This window comes from Eretmochelys imbricata, chromosome 21 (assembly GCF_965152235.1).
Source record: "Eretmochelys imbricata isolate rEreImb1 chromosome 21, rEreImb1.hap1, whole genome shotgun sequence".
In the NCBI taxonomy this organism is placed as follows: Eukaryota; Metazoa; Chordata; order Testudines; family Cheloniidae; genus Eretmochelys; species Eretmochelys imbricata.
The window spans coordinates 13854480-13874128 of NC_135592.1; the positions used below are offsets into that span (position 1 = coordinate 13854480).

A 19649-nucleotide genomic window follows, 5' to 3' on the forward strand; every position below is an offset into this window, starting at 1 on the left:
TACCTGCCTGCTGCTGCCTATAACTCAGTCCCCGGCCCCACCCAGAGGAGGGTTTTGGAGCAGTGCAATATACCTCCTAAACACACCATGTAGCCTTGTAACACCCCCAGCCAGGCCATATAACGCCTCCAGCCAGGCCATACACCTCCCCGCCATGCCACATAGCCATATAACGCCCCCAGCCATGTCATACACCTCCCCGCCATGCCATATAGCCATATAACGCCCCCAGCCATGCCATATAATGCCCCCAGCCAGGCCATACACCTCCCCGCCATGCCATATAGCCATATAATGCCCCCAGCCATGCCATATAATGCCCCCAGCCATGCCATACACCTCCCAGCCATGCCATATAGCCATATAACGCCCCCAGCCATGGCATACATCTCCACACCATGCCAAATAGCCATATAACACTCATAACCATGTCATACACCTCCCAACCATGCCATATAGCCATATAACGCCCCCAACCATGTCATACACCTCCCCGCCATACCATACACCTCCCAGCCATGCCATATAGCCTTATAATGCCCGCAGCCATGCCATATACCTCCCCGCCATGCCATATAGCCATATAACGCCCCTAGCCATGCCATACACCTCTCTGCCATGCCATATAGCCATGCCCTGTTCCTGTGCCGGCAGAGCCAGTGATGACACTCAGGGCTGGGCTTCCCGATGCCACTGATGGATTTACTCCACAGACACACCCCACAGTAGCAGTGCCACGTTCCTCTTTCCCCGCTCTGCCCCCCCCCCCAGCTGGTGGGAGGGTCACCCACGTTCCAGACCTGTCCCGATGTAGTAGCAAGTCTTGTGCATCTTGCCCTTGAACAGCTCCTGCCCAACGATGGCGTAGATGATGATCATGAAGAGGACCAGCAGGGCGATGTGGAGCAGGGGCACCATGGCCTTAATGATGGAGTTCAAGACCACCTGCAGGCCTGCAGCCCAGGGAGAGAGAAGGGGAACAGGTCACGCCCCCTCCCCACCTGATCGGCAGCACTGCAGCGTCACGAAGGGATGGAGGGACCTAGGCCCAGCTCTCACCAGTGTCTTAACCACTCGGCCATCCTTCCTCCCCAGCATGTGTCCCTCCATGTCCCAGGAGTGTGTGTGAGAGAAGGAAAGCCCTGGTGACTCTCTCAATCCCATTACAGGCAGCAGCAGCTCCAGGCCCCCTCATGCCGCCCCAGAGGGATCGGGGAAGGTCGAATCCCCGCAGTCCATCTCCTTGGGAGATGGTCTCAGGATGGGGACATCTGCTCCTAGACACCCACCAGCTCCTTTCACAACAGGCTATGGTGGGATTGGCGCATGCTGGGTCCTGGTGGGTTATGTCTCAGCAAGGGGCACGACACGGGGACTATCTCGACTTTGCTGGTCGGCTGGAATTCCACCGAGACCCAGCTGGGGGCTGGCCACAGACCCGTGCAAAGGGGAAGCCTACTGCAGCTGCCGCGACCCTAGCCTCCCGCCAGAGCCGCCTGCCGTACGGGCAGCTTTCACCCACTTGGCACTCCCGACACCAGGCGCAGGGGTCTCAGCACGCGGAAGGCTCGCAGGGCTTTGACGTCAAAGCCGCCCTTCCCCGTCAGCGGTGCACCCTGCATCACGTTGATCTGCTCCACAACCACCGTGACCAGCCTGCCAGAGTCGGTGAGGAAGGGAGTGGGACAGAGAAGAGAGGGGAAAGGGGAGGAGAAGAGCAAGAGAAGGAACATGGAGGGGGAGGAGAAGGGGGGAAGGAGACAGGAAAAAAAAAATCCAAGCAAGGAAAGTCAATCTCACCCTGTACAGGCAGGGACGGGGAAGTTCCCACTACGGCCCCTGCCAGCACAGCTAAACCCTAACCTCATCTCAGACCGAGCCCAGATGGTTTGGTACGGCTTTTTTTCCGTTTTTCGGCACGGCCAGTGAATCAAAAGATCGGCGATTCTCGCAGCTCTGATTTAAAGCCAGCCCGTGTGCGGAACCTGTAGGTCTCGAAGGAGGACTTAAAAGTGGGGAGGGCGTGTGGGCGAGCTCGTGGAAGTTGTATCAGGCAGAAGGGTGCCGTGTGGGAAAAGGCGCGAGAACTACGTAAGTGAGCCTCATCCATCTGGAGTCACTAGAAACCGGCTTCAGTGGGCTTCGGATCAAACTCCAGGCGTCGGGCGTGTTCACACTGTCCCTCCCGTGGTCTCACAACCCACTCCAACAAACACCAGGACATTTTCTAAGAAGCCTTCTGCTCCCCCCCTTCCTTTACCCCAAAGAGACAATGGCGAAGTCCAGCACGTTCCAGCCGTTTCGGAGGTAGGCGTCCGTGTGGAGTAGAAACCCATAGGCGATGATCTTGAGTGTGGCTTCAATGGTAAAGATGATCAGGAAGACGTATTCGATCTTCTCCTGCGAGAGACCAAGGACAGAAGGGAACCAGTAGCGAGGTGGGTAACAGACACAGTGAGGGGGAATGACACCGCAGCCCTGGGACCCCCCACAGCAATCATTCAGCAAAGTGCAGCTTGTTTATTGCCGTATTGCCAATGCTTGTGATTTTATAGTGAGTGGCGGGATTTCAGGGGGGTCTGGAGCCTGTCGGGCGCTGATGCAAGAAGCTGAAGCCCCCTTGAGAAGCTCGGTCCGGCGGGAAGCCGACAAAGCCAGCACAGCTTCCGTTCCCTCCTCCCATCCTGTGAGAAACATGGACAGGGCAGCATCTCTGCTCTTTGCCCCTCCAGCGCCTGGCCTGGGAAGGGACAGAGGGAGCCATCCCTAACCCCCCAGCCTGGGAAAGGGGAGATGAGAGGGGACCCCACTAAACGCCCCCCCCAGGCCTGGGAAAGGGGGTGAGGAAACCTAGGAGGAGCAGAGGTGAGGCTCCGGGGGCTGGACTGAGGGGTTGGGGACTGATGGGGAGGCTGGAGTGATGGGGAGGCTGCGAAAGAGAAGAATATTTAAAATAAAAAATGATTTATTTTTAGTTATTTGGACAATTATTAATTAAAAACCAAATTATTCATTGTAATTACTGGATCATGTATATATGTATGTAGTTATCAAAATTATACAACAACAGCAGACGGTTTAAATGATTTTTGAAATGCTTTGAATGTGACCGAATTGATTTTGTTTTAGGGATTATGAATGTAATTACTGCACTGAGCTAAGGAAAGCTCTGAAAGGGGTTTGGTGATGTAAAGGTATTCTTATGTGTCAAGAGCTCTGCAGCTCACCTCGTTATTCAAAAACCATCGGAAAACGTGCTGCACAGAGAGAACGCTTTGTGTTTCTCGGCGGTTCATTGCTCATTTGCCGGCTCCATCTTACAAGCCTTGTTCAGTCTATTTCTACATGTGTGTGAATTAGGTTTTTCTATCATGTTGTCACTTTGTCACAGGACAGAGCTCTCCACTGAGTACTGAGGTTACACCTGTGTACAAGAACTTCCCATTCATCCTTCCCTTTTTCCAACCAGCATGGATGCCTTCCCTCTACCGCATCTCTCCATTTGGGAAAGGATACTTTTGAGGGGCTATCCATCCTCATGAGGAGATACCATTAACAGAAGCACGACTATTATACTGAAACGAATCTCTTGCTACTGAGGACTAGCCCAAATGCAACATCTTCTGCATCTTCTCCTCTCGAATTCTCCTGAAGTATGTCTGTCTACTTGCAGCCTCCATTCAAGCAGCCACATGTGCATTAAAGGTTGACTTGTCAGCCGGACATTATCACTCACACACTGACAGAAGAGCAGAAGAGAATTTGAAAGGCAAAAGACAGATTGAAAAACAGAATTTGATGGTTTTCCTTTTTTTAAAAAAATCTTACTGATTGTGGGGCCAATCACACGATTTTAGAGGATCTGAATCATGGTCCTGCTTTGAGCAGGGGGTTGGACTGGATGACCTCCTGAGGTCTCTTCCAACCCTGATATTCTAAGATTCTATGATTCTTGATCTCTTGGGGTTAGCAATACTGCTATTGGGTGAGAATGTCTAATTCACGTATACCCTGTTGTTAAGAGGGAAAACGGAGCAAACCAGTTTAATACTCTTTGAGAGAAGCCTAGGGTGACCAGATGTCCTGATTTTATAGGGACAGTCCCAATTTTGGGGTCTTTTTCTTATATAGGCTCCTATTACCCCCCACCCCCATCCCGATTTTTCACATTTTCTGTCTGGTCACCCGAGAGAAGCCCCCCACTCTCTCACTAAGTGACTCCCAACTCCCAGCTCACCTCCACAGCTGCTGCTCCTGCTCACACACAGCCTCTTACTCCTTGGGGGAACTGCACGCAATGTGCCATGCAATGCAGAATTTTGCAGAATTCCCGGTTTCCCCTGCGGAATTTCTGGCCGCCACTAAGGGCCGCTGGGCACTGCAGAGCCCAGCTCGCAGTGAGCGGAGCACTTTGATCCTCATTCTCCCGGGGGGATGGGGAGGGCCTTGGAGACCCAGCCAGCTCTGGTAAAGGATGAGAAAGGGCAGGGCTGCACCACACCATGTCCCCTAGTGGGACAGTAAAGAAGCTGGGGGGAGTAAAGGTGCTGGGGGTGCTGGTGTCTGCCCTGCGACTGGGATCTGCAGGGAGGGGGCTGCTGGTGTCTGGGCTGGAGGATGCTGCGTGGCTCAGCTCTGGGGGGATGGGAGTGCAGGTGTCTGGTCTCTGGGGGGCCCCACACAACTCTCTCCAGCCCCCCTCAACTGGAACTGGGTTGTCATAGAGGTTTCTTTAACTCTCTACTCCTGGGGGAAATCTTTTTAGCTGTTGACTGTAGAATCATAGAATATCAGGGGTGGAAGGGACCTCAGGAGGTCACCTAGTCCAACCCCCTGCTCAAAGCAGGACCAATCCCCAATTTTTGCCCCAGAGCCCTAAATGGCCCCCTCAACCATTGAACTCATAACCTTGGGTTTAGCAGGCCAGTGCTCAAACCACTGAGCTATCCCGCCCCAAAATTCCTTCCCTGACCGGGAATCTAACCCAGGCCACGGCAGTGAGAGCGCCGAATCCTAACCACTAGACCACCAGGGAGGTGATATTGTTGATGTACTTGTTGACAGGTATTTTGAAATAAATTACCAAAATAATTGAAACTGAAGTGATTATACTGTGTTATTTTGACAAATAAAATATGCAGAATTTCGCAGAATTTTTAAAATTTTGGCACAGGATTTTTAAATTTTTGGTGTAGAATCCCCCCAGAAGTAGCCTCTGTTTCCCTCCTGAGCCCAGCCCCCTCTGATCCATTCCACCGTGATCCTGTCCCTCTTTATTAAGTACAGTTGAATATGACTTCTGAGCCCCACACCCCCACTGTGGCCAGTCCCCCCAGCTGGGTCCCTCACCCCCACTGTGGCCAGCCCCTCCAGCTGCTCTCAGCCCCACTGAGGCCAATTCCCGCATCTGGGCCCTCCCCCCTCCAGCCAGCCCCCCCAGCAGAGCCCTTTTCCCCATCAGTGGGGCCCCTTGCTCCTGTCAAAACCCAACCGAGCCCCGGTTTTGCTCATGGCTGTCCTCAATGGGTTCCAGCTCCCTTTGTGCTGTGAGCCCCTCTTGCCGCTAGTGGCAGGGAACTGAGGTTTGACAAACCAGGGGAAGGGGACCCCTATACTCCATTTGGGCAGAAAGGATGCTGCCCCCCCCTCCTCTCCTGCCTTCGTCCAGAGGCTTTGCTGTCTGGCTCTTTGTCTGACTCAGTGCAGCTGCCTGCGGCCATCAGGGTCCAGAATAGTCACTGCGTTTTGCACCGGGCACAGCAGTAGCTGCCAGCTGTCCATCACCCCCGCTGACGCTAATCACTGCCTGTTGCTAGGGCTTCTTCCAGGTCAGGATTTAAATACTTTAGAGCCAGCCAGATATTTGGGGGGGAGGGTATTTATATTTATGTATTTACATTCACACCCCACAATAACAGCCCCTTCAGGGAAGCCGCCACTGCTGCAGGGCAGGGAGATTCCCCACTTTCGGTTTGCTCTGAAATCCTGACCCAGCCTGGAATTACACCCTGAATGCTCTTCGGGGCCAGACTCTAATACAGATGCCCATCTCCTGCTGCCACCAATAGGGGTGTTTGGCCCACACATATCTTCCTAAGTATTCATTTGACTGGTAGAGCAGAAAATGCCAGAACTGAAAGAGTGAATTCACCCTAACAGGGGATGGGACCCAGGATTGAAATCTCCCGCCTCTAGGTGCTGGGCAAGAAATCAGGCCAAAGCCCACGTAGCTCCCTTTTCACCTGCACGCAGACAGCAAACATGCCAGGTATGACTGGATAGCTAGCAGCCTCATTCCATATTGTGACCCGAGAACCTATTAATGCCAACCAACAAGGAGGTACATAGGGGTACAGGTATACCCTGAGGCCAGTATGCACCATCTCATTCACCCAAGACTGTCATGAGAGGTCTCCACTGAAAGCCGGTGGCACACGGGTTATTAATATCATTGTGAGATGTATGTATTGATACTATGGAAGGATTTCTGTATAGATACTGAAAACATGGTCTTATAGACTGGATTACGATGTTAGTCATCACAGAGGTGAAAAACCAGGTTTTCTGTCAGACAAGAGATATTTATTCTCCGCTCTCTGTGTCAGGTTGTAATTCAAGCATTGTAAGATAACACAATGGCTGCCCATTTACACATGAAGTCAAACGCCAAGGAAGAGATGTGAAGCCAACAGGCAAGCAGCACACAGGAGAAACAAGCCTCCGGTGGCTATGCTGTGTGGGAGCAAGGACAGTGAACAATATCTGGAAGGCAAAGATGACACCCCATCGTCCTGCGCCCAAGAAGTAAATGGAAAGCATGTTCGCATTGATAAGCAAGTCTGGCAGGCCAGGTCAACTGACTGGGGCTTGCGCTACAGGGCTAAGCTAGCAGTGTAGACATTCGGGCTGAAGCTGGAGCCCAGGCTCTGAGACCCTCCCCCCTCGCTGGGTTTCTGGGCCCAGGTTCCAGCCCAAGCCCGAGTGTTACCCCCTGTAAACCCGAGATGGTTGAACCAGGCTCTGAGACTTGCTGACGCAGGTCCTTTTTTGCAGTGTAGACGTACCGTTTGAGGACCTGGGCCTTAACCTTTTGTGCTTCAGTTTACTCACTAAAAATGGATTTTTTCTTTGGAGCACATTCTGTGATATCTGAGCTGTAGATAAGAGATCTCTTGGTGTGTTTGGGGTGGTTATTGGATCTGTGGAAGTAAGTGTGGGGATCCGTGGATTTCTTGTAACTAGCTGTCTGTAGGGTTCCAATGCTGAAGCTGATTGCGGTGTCTAAGAAGTTGATGCTGATGCAGGAGTGTTCTAGAAAGAGTTTGACAGATGGATGGTGGTTGTTGAAGGTGTGGTAGAAATCTACGAAGTCCGGGCTACAAACTTAAAACTGCCTTCACCAAACACGGGCACTCCACCAGAGAAACAGATCACATCAAGGAACGACCCCACACTGGAACCCATATCGGACATCATCGACCAGTTACAACCTACACTCTGTGGGGACCACATCCTGAACGATCTTTCCTAAACCGTTTCTTCTGGCCTTCCAACAACCCCCCATCCTCTCCAAACTCATCCACAGACCAGGACACACTCACTCAAAGTGGCACCAGAACTGCCAGAACACAGATGTAAAACCTGCAGGCATAGCTCCACCGCTGCGATGACCAACACCCCACACAGCACACCTTTCAAGATCCATGGGTCCTACACGTGCCTATCACAACAAGTGGTGTACCTCACCCAGTGCATTAAGCGCCCAACAACAACTATGTGGGTGAACCCAAACACTCTTGAATGGACTTGCACAGTTAAATGATAAAAAACAAAAACACCCAATCACCTGTGGGCGAACACTTTTCACCGAACGACCGCTCCATGTCTGACCTCTCAGTTCTTGGCCTCAAAGGAAACCTGCATGACGCTTTCAAAAGACAAGCCTGGGAGCTTACATTCATAACGTTGCTAGACACCAAAAATCACCATCTTAATAAAGACACTGGATTTATGGCTTATTACAACAAACTGTAACCCACTAACCCCCTTTGTTTGTCCCATGACTTCAGAGGTGGTAATGGGCCACTTCACTTTGAATGGTCCCTTAGAATATGTGAGAGACTATGTGGGTGAATGTGATAACTACTTATGCTACATAATCTGTTCCACCTAGGGTGACCAGATAGCAAGTGTAGAAAATCGGGACAAGGGGTGGGGGGGTAATAAGTGCCTATATAAGAAAAAGCCCCCAAAATCGGGACTGTCCCGAAACAATCGGGACATCTGGTCACCCTAGTTCCACCTTGTATTTAGTACAGAGTACCTTTCCCAGACCCGAAGAAGAGCTCTGTGTAGTGTCGTGTTCTCTCTCTCACCAACAGTTGGTCCAATAAAAGATATTTCCTCACCCACCTTGTCGCTACAGACTTTTTAAACAGAGCAGAGTCCCCTCCCCACTCCCCGGGCCTGCTTTTTACAAGTCTCATTGGGTCTGTACCGCAGCCCATATACTCCACACAGCCTTACAGACCAACACTGCATGTGTGCAGGGCCGGATTAACCTTTTGTGGGCCTGACGCCAAACATATTTGTGGGCCCCCATGGGGGCAATGGAGCCTGGCGAGGGGAGGTCGGTCCCCAGACCCAGGGGCCAGCCGGGGCAATGGGGCATGGCATGGCAGGGGTGGTCCGGCTCCACCCAGCCCGGTGCGAGGGCACTATTTGCAACCCAGCAATTGCAAGACGCACAGTGGCCCTGTGATGCCAGCGTGCCCCGTCCCCTCGGGGGGCGGGCCCATGCCACGCCACAGAGCCCCCCGCCCAACACCAACTTCCTCCTGACTTCCTATGGCCAGAGGCCCCCTGGACCCACTATGCCCAGCGCCCCCGCAGACCTCCCCCAGAAATGCACAGCGCCCTGCACAACACCACCCCTGCCCACAGCCCCACCACAACTGTCCAGCACCCCCCACAGAGAACCCCCACTCCCTAGTGCCCCAACACACACAGATCCTCCCACCCCCAGACTCCCCACAGACCCCCTCCCCCAGGCCCTGCCTCCCGGCCGCACTCACCGGCCCTGCTGGGAGGCGACTGTGTCTGCCGGGCTGAAATACCAGTGCAGCCAGGACTGTCCCAGGGCTGGGGATCGCTCCGGCCCCTCGGAAGTGGCGTGATCAGCCAGGCCAGGACCTGCCCTGGCCGGGCTCCCTCAAGACGCACTTGCCTGGAGGGGCCCAGCCAAGCCCCACACACTTTTCCCCGCCCCCCAACCGGCCAAGACTGGCCAGGCTTCTGCGCCAGTCCCAGGCGGCTCGGCTCCGGGGAGACAGGTGGGGCCCCACAGGTGGTGGGAAGCAGAGACTGAGCAGAGCCGGAGGTGCCCTGGGGTCTGGCCAGGGGGCTGAGAGGAGCAGGGGGTGGGGCAGGGGGTGGAGAGGAGCCCTTGGCCAGCCGGCGGGCAGGCTGAGAGAAGCAAGTGGTGAGCAGGGGGAGCCAGCAGGGTCTCGGGGTGCAGTTCAAGCGGAGCAGGCCGGGGCCCCTTCTGAGCCTGGACCAGGCTCCATGGAGCCACTGTGAACCCGGCACTGCATGTGTTTGTCTCGCAGCTGTCCAGTAGGACACCCATCCTACTGCCAGAGTGTTACTCTTCCCGCTGCCACAGGACTCGTGCTGGTAACACATAGGGGACAAGGCAGGGGAGCAGGTGACGCTGCAGGTGACGCTGCAGGTAATCCAGGGGTTCCAGAGTAGGATGTATGTAGGGAATTGCTCATACGTGGGCCATGAGCCAGTTAAATCCGACATCCACAGTGCTGCGTGGGACTCTGCTGCGGGTGCCCTTCCTACCACCGAGCTGACCTGCAGGATCCAGACATGCATGGATAGGATAGACCCTGACGCCTATGTGCCAAGTACACAGGGTAAGCACCCCTCCTGCCAGGCTAACATGCCCCCTGGGTGGGCGAGTCAATGCCAACCTGCCAGTCCGTGCCAGGCACCTCAGCTCACAATGTCCCTCTAGCAGGGACGCCAGTTCAGGTATTGGGGAGGGGTGTGAATTCCAGTCCCCGCTCGTCCCTCTCCCTCCTCATGCAGGGACCCTGGGTCTCCCTCAGCTGGGAAGTCTCCCCACACAGTGTATGAGCCAGTGCTGCCGGGGGTCAAGTTCCTGGGGGATGCCCCTGTGTTCCACGGCACAGCAACAGATGCCCCGTATGCCAGGTCACAACGCCATCTCTCAATACAGAGGGGCAGCTGGCCAGCGCAGTGAATGGTGTTGCAACCCCCAGGTTGCCCAAGGGCATCCAGCAGCGCAGTGGCAGAGCTGGGTCTCCTCACGCCCAGCCCAGTGCGTCACCCATTGGACCACACTGCCTCTTGGGCACCTAGTGCTGTAGAGACTGATGCTTTGGAGGATAGAAACGCCTGTGGACAGCATGGTCCTGTGCTCCTTACTCAGCCCCCTGTCAATCAGGAGTGACACCAATGGGATTATGCCGGTGTGAATGGGGAGCGAGAGTAGAACCAGGCCCTGGCTTCTTTTCCTGGAGCCACAGCACCCAGGGCTGGGAGGGGATCCCATCAGGTCTCACTTGCAAAGCTAAGGCAGGCCCTGGAGAGGAGACCCTCAGGGACTTTACAGAATCAGGATAAAGAAAGGGCCCCTCAGCCCAGCTGTCAGGGGCCAGTGGCCCACAGTGGACAGAGTGGTTGAGAAGATGGGCCACTGCGTTTCCCAGCTACGTCCTCCTCTCTGCTCCTGACAAATGCCCTCCAGCCCTGCTCATGTCCATGCAGATGTCACCTCCAAGCCTGTGGCTTTGGCCATCTCGTCCCTGTCTTTGCCTCCCTTGTCCCTGCTGCATCGAACATAAGCTAGCTGTCTTCACTGGCAATGGCCCCAGGGCCTCTCCCCACCCTCCCTCTTACCCACTCCAGAGATTCCAGACGGCGACTCCTGCCTCCGGCTGGACCATGACGGCCACCTCCATTGCCCTCCTGTTACATTTTCCATGCCTTCCCCTCCCGCTGGGGCGGAGCTCCCTGCAAACACCCGCAAAGCTCCCTCTTCTCTTCCTTCACATCCCTCTGCACCACGTTCCTTTGCCAGGATGCCTGCAAAAAAACCTAACAGCTAGGCTGAAATCCCTGCCTACCATGCTGGCCAGGATGGATTCATTGTTCCCTTGTACTGTACTGTCTGTCCATGTCCACCTGTTGTCTCTTCTCTTAAATTGTCAGCTCTCCGGAGCACAGAGTCTCTTTCTGTTCTGTGTTTGTACAGCGCCAAGCACAGTGGGGTCCTGGGCCACGACTTGGGTTCCTAGGTGCTACGGTAATCCAGATAATAAATAACAACAACAGTTGTGAGGGGCTAGTGGGGGATGCAAGCCTTGGGATCAGACACTCACTCTAAAACTCCTCCGGATTTGCACCTCCTGGGATTGCTGTGGCCCTCGCTGATCCATTCTCCGGGGCTGGGGACTCAGACTAGGGTCCTGGGCTTGCCTCTGCCTCTGCAAATGCTCTGCAGGGCATTGCGACTGGAACGCTGGGCGGGCATGAGGATACCCATGAAATAACCCACCTGACAAGCACTGTCAGTGTGTCAGGGCCACGTATTGGCTGAATAGGCAGCTGAGGAGATGACCAAGGGCCCCCCAAATTATTTGCCGAATAACTCATGTGGCAAACCCAACAAGAGCTGTATACTGGACGGACCTGCAGCTACAGTACTGCTCCCGGTCTGGCATTGCCAAGGGGCCGTGAGTGATGGGACCAGGGACTCCCGCGCCAGCCAGCGCAGAGCTGGCTCACTATACAGGCTCTGCTCTCAGCTCCCCATGGCCCAGTGGGGGGGGGGGGATGTGGAGCATGTCGGGGCCGGGCGGGGACAAAAAGCATTGCACTAGAGCTGTTCTCTGCTTCCCTGAGCTCATAGGGAGGCATTAGGAGCAGAATGCAAGTCCAAGGAGCCCTGAGATTGCTCTCAGTTCCACTGGGAGCCGGGATGGCTCCTGAGAACCCAACGAGTTTCAACCCCCTGCTCCGAGTGCAGGAACGGAAGCACCAGGCATTAGGCCCAGAGCACGTGGCGGACGATTTTCCAACGGTGCCTGGGGGGGGAGGGGGGGGTATTTCCAACCCAAACAGCCTCTCGACGTCAGGAGACCCTGGCTGGAAGGCTGCCTGTTCGAACGGCTCCCTACGCAGATCAGGGGGGTACTCGAAGAGGAATGCATACAGGGGGCGGGGAAGGAGAGGGTATGGATGGGAAACGCATAGGAAACAGCCGAGGATCGCTCAGCTTTCCCCAGAGCTCCAGCCCCCACACCCACTGCTCCTCTCCTCCCATAAACAAGTGACGGGGCTTGTTTGATGAATCCCAGGGCTCCCGAGACAGGCTGCAAAGCAGCAATAACTCTCCCTGGGAGCTGAGTGAATGGAGGTGACACTTCCTACAAGGAGCCTTTCCCTTTATGGACTCCTTAGCTCCCGGTCATAAACCTTGCTGCTTTTCTCCATCAGGGCTGGCCTCTGTAACCCTGCCAGCGGGACCTTAACTCTGGGACCTACACGGGACCCCAGCCATAACTTAGCCGCCCACTCAGATCCCCGCGGTATTGTCAGCTACCAGTTATTTATTCACTTGAAAAGCAGCAATCGCAGACCCTGCACATGCTCCTGGCTCTGACACTCTATCATCTCCGGGGAGGTCTGAGCAGGCAGAGGCGTGTGCAGATTCCTTTCCTTGTTTCAAGGTTCATGGGAATGTAGCGGCTGGATTGAGATCCCTGGGGATTTCGCTCTTCTGTAGCCACACAGCAGTTGCAGCAAACTTCCCTCTCAGTTTGTGTGTGTGTGAGCGAGAGAGAGAGACCACTGCCCTCTACTGGATGCAATCAGAACTGCTCAACTGTGTGCCAAAGGCCCTACTCTGCTTACAGCTAATGGAGATTTTCATTTTGCTCTGATAGTAGGGACCTGGGCTTTCTGGAGCAAAATGATCTGAATTAGGAGCCCGCTGTCACTCTGAAATTCTAACCGCTCACGGTGTGAAACAGATGGACAACTCTGCAATTCTTAAGTGGCCAAAGGCTTGTTACAATGCCCTGAAAGAGGGTGTTTTGGGGGGCTTGACAGCCTAACCGAATGAGGAAGGAACAGAAATTACAGGCACTCTCATGAGATTTCCAGCTCAGTCTCACAGATCCGAGCTCTTTGGGCAAGGCTCAAATGAGCCTGTGAACTTTGGGTGCTTGTTTGAAGCAAACCTCGAGACGGCAGCACTAACTGTCCTCAGAGATCATTGCACTTGGACTTGGGAGACCCAGTGCTTTCCCTGCCTCTTCCGCTGGGTGAGCTTGGGCAAGACACGGCCCCTCTTTGGGCCTCAGTTTCCCCTTCCACCCTTTGTCTGTCTTGTCTATTCATGTTGTAAGCTTCTGGGGCGGGGCCTGTCTCTTATTACATATGTGTGCAGCACCCAACACAATGGGGCCCTGATCTCTGTTGTGGCCTTTCAGTACCACTGTCATGGACCTAATAATGATAAAATCCTACTCCTTTCTAATCACCTTTCTTTTTTCTGAATACAAACCCTTGAGGATACAGAACACACCGTATGTTAGAGCCAGCTGGTTGTCAGCCCCCGAGGTGAGGTCAGCAAGGACAGTAAGCATAAATGACAGAATGACAAGGACAGGCTATCATCAGTTCTCAGACTGTGGGTCAGAACCCCAAAGTGGGGCGCGACCAGATTTTAATGGGGTTGCCAGGGCTGGCGTTAGACTTGCTGGGGCCCGGGGCCAAAGCTAAAGTCCGAGCCCCACCCCCCAGGGCCAAAGCTTCGACTTTTGGTTCCCCACCCAGTGCGGCAGGGCTCAGGCTTCGGTCCCCCCACCTGGGGTCCTGGGGCACATGTCTTACAAGGAGTAAAGCAGGACTCTACAAGGAAGGGACAAACACACCAGACCATCTCAGATTCCATCTTCAATTTCTGCTCCCGGCTGGACAACCCGCAAGGCCCCAGAATTTGAGTAGCTGCTCGGGTCAAAGGGGATAATGGAGCAGTTTAATGCTGCTAACAGGCAACAGAGATGTTTTATTAACATCTTGTCACTTGTGGGGCCAGCCACTCCCTCCCCAACCTAACAGGGAGCAGAGGCCTGTATCTTGGTGTTGTGGGTCCCAGCTTCCCTTCCTGCTCATGGACTCAGACGCGCAGGTGTAAATTTCACGAATACATAACTGGAGACCATGCAGCTCACGTGCCGGTGTCTCGGAGGGTGAAATTTCAGTACCAGGCAGGTGCTAACATTAGTGAGCAAGGGGCTCAGCCCCTTAATGCTGCCTCGACTTGATGCCCCTGCTATTTATAAAAGGTTAGTTTGGAGCACAGATGAAGGAAAAATGATTGCCTCGGGGGCTTTGCAGCGAGCAAGACGGTGCCGGGGGGCGGGATTGTACAACACGAGGATGAAGCTGTCTCTTACCAGGCTGGAGTTTGAAGCGTTGGTATCATCCTCCGGCATGGGCAGGTAGACGGCCAACGCCACGCAGTTGGCAAAGATGGTCATCAGGATAATGATCTCGAAGGGTCTGTGGGTGGGCATTAAGGAGAAGCACAGAGCCGAGGCGCCGTCCTTGCGTATGCACCAATTAATGGTAACGACCTCATAAGCTGATCTAATGCCAGGGCACCGGCCACATTTATACAGGAGAGACCCAGGAATGGACTAGCCAGGGGTGCTGCAGCTCAGGACTTGAGGGGCAAAGTTTGGGGGGAGGATCCAGGGCTGCAATAACACGGGGTGCGGTTGCCATCAGACCAGCCAACACTCCCACAGTTTCAGAGCCTCTTACAGATCTGGGGCACAGCCCATCAGTCTAGGGGGAAATCAGCCTCTGATTGGCTGCCTTCCCCACTGCCCCACCTCTTGGGAAAGGTGCCCCTTCTCCTCTCCTGTGAACGGGGATGGGTTCCTGCCTCTGCTTCTCCCCATCTTCCTCCCACCCTAGGGTTGCCAACTTTCTACTCACACAAAACCGAACACCCTTGCCCCACCTCGTGCCCCACCCACCTCCAAGGCCCTGCCCCCACTCATTCCATCCCCTGCTCCCTCTGTTGCTCGCTCTCCCCACCCTCACTCACTCATTTTCACTAGGCTGGCTCGGGGGGTGAGGGCTCCAGCTGGGGGTGCAAGTTCTGGGATCGGGCAGGGTGCGGGAAGGGGCTCTGGGCTGGGGCAGAGGGTTGGGGTGCGGGGGGGTGAGGGCTCTGGCTGGGGGTGCAAACTATGGGGTGGGGCTGGGAATGAGGGGTTTGGGGTTTAGTAGGGTGCTCCGGGCTGGGACCAAAGGGTTTGGAGGGCAGGAGGGGGATCAGGGCTGGAGCAGGGGATCAGGGCTGGGGAGCGGGTCAGGGGTGCAGGCTCTGGGTGGTGCTTACCTCAAGCGGCTCCCAGAAACAGCAGCATGTCCTCCCTCTGGCTCCTATGCAGAGGCGCGACCAGGCGGCTCTACATGCTGCCCCATCCACAGGCGCCGCTCCCATTGGCTGTGGTTCCCAGCCAATGGGAGCTGTGGGGGCAGCTTGCAGAGCCCCCTAGCTGCCCCTAAGCATAGGAGCCAGAGAGGGGACATGCTGGCTGCTTCCCGGGAGCCATGCAGCCCGGAGGTTGCAGGGAGCCTACCAGCCCCACCGTGCTGCTCCGCCAACTGGACAGCGAATGGCCCAGTCAGAGGTGCAAGCTGCCAGGATCCCTTTTCAACCAGGTGTCCGAAATCCAGACACCTGGCCACCCTATCCCACCTGGCCTAGGAATGGGGGGGGATGAAGAACCTCTGCATAAGGAGCCGAGGGACATGGGGAGCCAGGGGCAGATGTGGGGCTTGGGGAGGGACTCAGCAGTGAGGGGGAGCTGGGGAAGATTGGGCAGCTAGAGGAGCACAAGATTGATGGGGAGACACAGAGCTGACATGGGGAAATGTGGGAACACATTCATAATTGCTGTGGGGCTGTTGTGACCCAGTGACTTCTTGATGCCAACTGGCACAGCATGTGCAGGGGGTTTTCCAGGGATCTCCTGGGTCAGCTCTGTGCGTGTTAGTACTCCAGAAGATGGTCTCCACCAAAAGCCTGTAGCCCGCTGGTCGTCACAATCATTTTGAAATGTAAGCATGGATAATATTTAAGGAATTATGTCTCTCTACTGAAAATTACGTTCTTAAAGCCTCGGAGCTGAGGCAGGTAACCAGGAGGGGACATATCTCAGACAGGTTCCTTTCAGGAAGGTGTTACAGACACTTATCTCCGCATCTGGTCCTTGTGTGTGGTCCCTTCACAGTGGGAGTCTAGTTGCATAGGGAGCCACAAACTCATCTAGATTACAAAATTGACAAGAGATTGCAAAATGTACAGGGCAGAGCAATTAGCACCATGGGGTCTGGGTTAGGAATAAAGATCAAAGGACTGTTTTGAGATAGCCCGTGCTGCAAAAGAGACACTGGGGGCTCCTTTACTTAGGAGGCAAGCTGCCAGCATGACTTGTCTCATGAAACAAGGATCACAGGCTGTAAAAAGCTGGAAGGACTTTGGGGCGAACTTTGCTGTGTACGACATGAAAGTAGCGAGTCTAGGTTCTAGAACGTGTGCTCTGATTTTATTTTGTATGTAACCGTTGGTTTCCAGTACACGCCCTCCACAGCACGTCTCCCATGCTGGGTGACAAGCCAGGACGGCTAACAGAGCAGTTCAGACAATAGAGCAGAGACCCCCCCCACCCGGCCAGGACTGTGACAAGGACCACGAGCCCTTGGCCATGCGGGAGGCCACCCTGCGGCCGTCCAGGGAGCCCTCTGCGGTCCCACTATCATGACCGTGGAGCTGCAGGGGGCTCCCAGTCCCAGCACTGCGGCAGGGCCGTGACAGCTGATCCCTGCAGGCGCAAGGAAGACTGCGGTCCTGGAAGGGCAGAGCAGAGTCCTGGCCTGGGGGGTTGTCTCTGCTCCGCCAAAACCGCAGCCTCCCCCCGTCACCGGCCCCATGGCAGCTCCTCTGTTGCCCTGCGGTCAGGGGAGTGACCCCCGGCCAGGACTGCGAGGAGGAGGAGAAAGACAAGCCCTAGCTGCCACCCGGCTGCTGAGTGGCTCCTGCCCGCTAGATTATTCCAATAAAATCCGTGCCCCGCCTGCTGTTCGGCTAACGGGGAGCGTCCTGTACGTGCTACCAGTGCAATCTCAGCTCCGCATCAAATAAACTGCTGCACGCGCCCCTCGGGACACACCCAGCGTGTGCAAAGCCATCGGAGGCGGGACTGGGGAGCTTTGGGGGGGGGGGGGGGCGTGTACGACTGCTGTGAGTGCCGCGAATCTGGGAACACTCTGTGGGTGAGCGATCGGCGCACTCCAACCTCCGCTGTCCCCTGGAGGGCCCAGTGTCCCCCTGGCATGTGCCAACTGCTAACCCTTCAGTGACAGCAGAGGCCTAGAGGGTAGGGCCTGGGGTGCCGGTGAAGGTGAGGAGCTGACCCCCGGTGGGCAGAGACAAGGCTCCCACATGCAAAGGGCAGGTGGTAGCGAGGTGCCTCCCCACCCCAGGTACCCCGGCTGTGAAGCGTCACAGCTGGGCACAGAATTCATTCCTTTGCATTTAGGGAGTGGCTGGAAGCATCCCCACCCCAGGGAGTATTTCATGCACATTTGCCCAAGTTTGTGAAAATTCAAACTCTGCTGCTTTTTGGCCCCAAGGCATTGGCAAGTCTGGGGGCTGCAGGTCAGGACTGAGGGGCAGTGGCAGAGCTGTGTTTGGGGAGCTGGAGGACAGGGCTGGGTGTGTGGGGTTTGCCTTGCACCTACCTGCCCCCTGGTTGGCCCGGGACTCCTCTCCGCTCCCTTGCCACAGAGACAGGAAAAGCAAAAAGAAAGCAGGCTCTTGAATCAACATCTCCACTTGCTCCTCTGCCAAGGCAGGACCCGGAGCCCTGGGAAGCGGGGAGGGCCAGGAAGTGATGCTCGCTGGGCAATTTTACAAGGGAAACAATCCAAATGCTCTCCAGCCATTTAGCAGATCCAGTCACCCCTCTGCTCAACAGCCCGGGGGACGGTGCTGGGGAGAGCCTATCCTGTGCCCGCCGTGTATATGGAGGTGGATCGGAGATGGGGGGGTGTCGCAGGTCACACAGTTTGTGTCCCTCTGTCATCCCACCCATGGAGCATGCTGGGTTTCCTTTCATGGGGCCAGGCTGAAAACAAGACGGCAAAGATTCCATCCAGGGGAAGCAGCGTGGCCTGGCTAGGGGATGGGGCAAAGGCCTAAGACACGTCAGCTACTGCAGACAGTGACAGCCGGAGTGGCCCAGCCATTAGGCTAAAGATCACATCACACCTGTTGCCACTGCACGGCTGGGGACCATCCACAGTGATGACAGGCTGGGCCCCGACGGCCACGCTGCTCCTGGGACACTCACCCTGCAGGGGAGTTTAGCGGGCAACTGATCCTCAGAGTGGGGCTCCCCGGGGCCAGACCCCCAACAAGGCACTCCTCCCCTCCCTGGAATTCAACTGGGCCCACCCGAGTCTCTGCCTGCCAGGGCATGGTGCAAACCGCCCGTTTGCTCAAGCATCTGCCTGATGAGGGCTGTGGGACAGGGAGGGATTGATAGGAGTCATCTTTCAATTACCGCGTGCTGGCCCATTCTGCAGCATTGTCCCACGCGCTTCTGCACCCAGGGGGAACAGCATAAAGCAGAAGCAGCGCAGAGGACAAGGTCTGATGCCTCCATCCTTAGTCCCTTCCCTCTGAGCTCCATTTATTATCCCAACAACCACAAACTCACCCAAGGAAAACAAAACTGACCCAGTTGGAGCTTTCTACCCAGCCACAGTGCCTGGGGTTTCTCTCCAGCGGCTCCTGCCAGCAACTGTCCTTTGCTGCAACATCTCTCTGCAGACCCCACGTCCCTGCCCCTCCTTAGAGTGAACTAAGCACCTGTCTCCCCTCGGCTAGATCTTATTAGTGAACAGGGCCAGCTGGTCACAGGCCTCCAGCCCTTAAAGGGGCAGGCAGCCCTGTTACACAGGCCAAACGAAACACCTGCGGCTCTTTAGATATCTTTGGTAAAGAGAGCCATGTATGTCCGTGATGATGTCTTTCCACAAAGAACCAGCCCCTTCGCTCCGTGGATTAAATCTCCCGGCCCTTCAGCGTCTGCCTGCTGCCTAGACCTGCCGTAATCAGCTGACAAGGAGGCCACTGGCTGCTAAAGATGATCCTCTACTGCCTTAATTTTAGTCACGTGCCCAAGGTGGACATGCTGGCAGTCTGTATATTTCACCCCACACTTTACTGTCAATCACCATCAGCAGCCTCCGGTAGCCCTTCCGTCCCAGGCTCTCAGGACTTTAAAAACTCAAGTCCCTTCCCCACCGTCTCGTTTCCCTCATTTGCTCCCTGGAAATAATGATGTTGCCCTGTCTCTGCCCGGCGTGTGAAGATCTGCAGAGGGAAAGCGCTTGTGAGTTGTTACAACGAATGAAACCTCCCCTTCCCTCGGGTTAGTCTCCCCTTCTCCGGAAGAGTTAAAGGAGGGACACAGGGATCGAGCGACCCACCTGAAGTCACACCCAAAGTCAGTGGCAGAAAT

General features: G+C 55.3%; 1 protein-coding gene and 1 non-coding gene across 2 annotated transcripts in view; both read right to left on the reverse strand.

The window, feature by feature from the left end:
* CACNA1S (calcium voltage-gated channel subunit alpha1 S) overlaps positions 1–19649 on the reverse strand; it is an 87103-nt gene that overhangs the window by 62271 nt on the left and 5183 nt on the right. Inside the window, exons 2-5 of the mRNA XM_077839033.1 lie at positions 14499–14604; positions 2261–2400; positions 1523–1656; positions 801–953 (exon numbers count right to left, since the gene is read on the reverse strand). Coding sequence (XP_077695159.1) covers positions 801–953; positions 1523–1656; positions 2261–2400; positions 14499–14604 — 533 coding nt within the window. The remainder of the gene's footprint in view (positions 1–800; positions 954–1522; positions 1657–2260; positions 2401–14498; positions 14605–19649) is intronic.
* TRNAE-CUC (transfer RNA glutamic acid (anticodon CUC)) lies at positions 4964–5035 on the reverse strand. The gene has a single exon. It is a non-coding gene; the product is annotated as a tRNA-Glu (tRNA).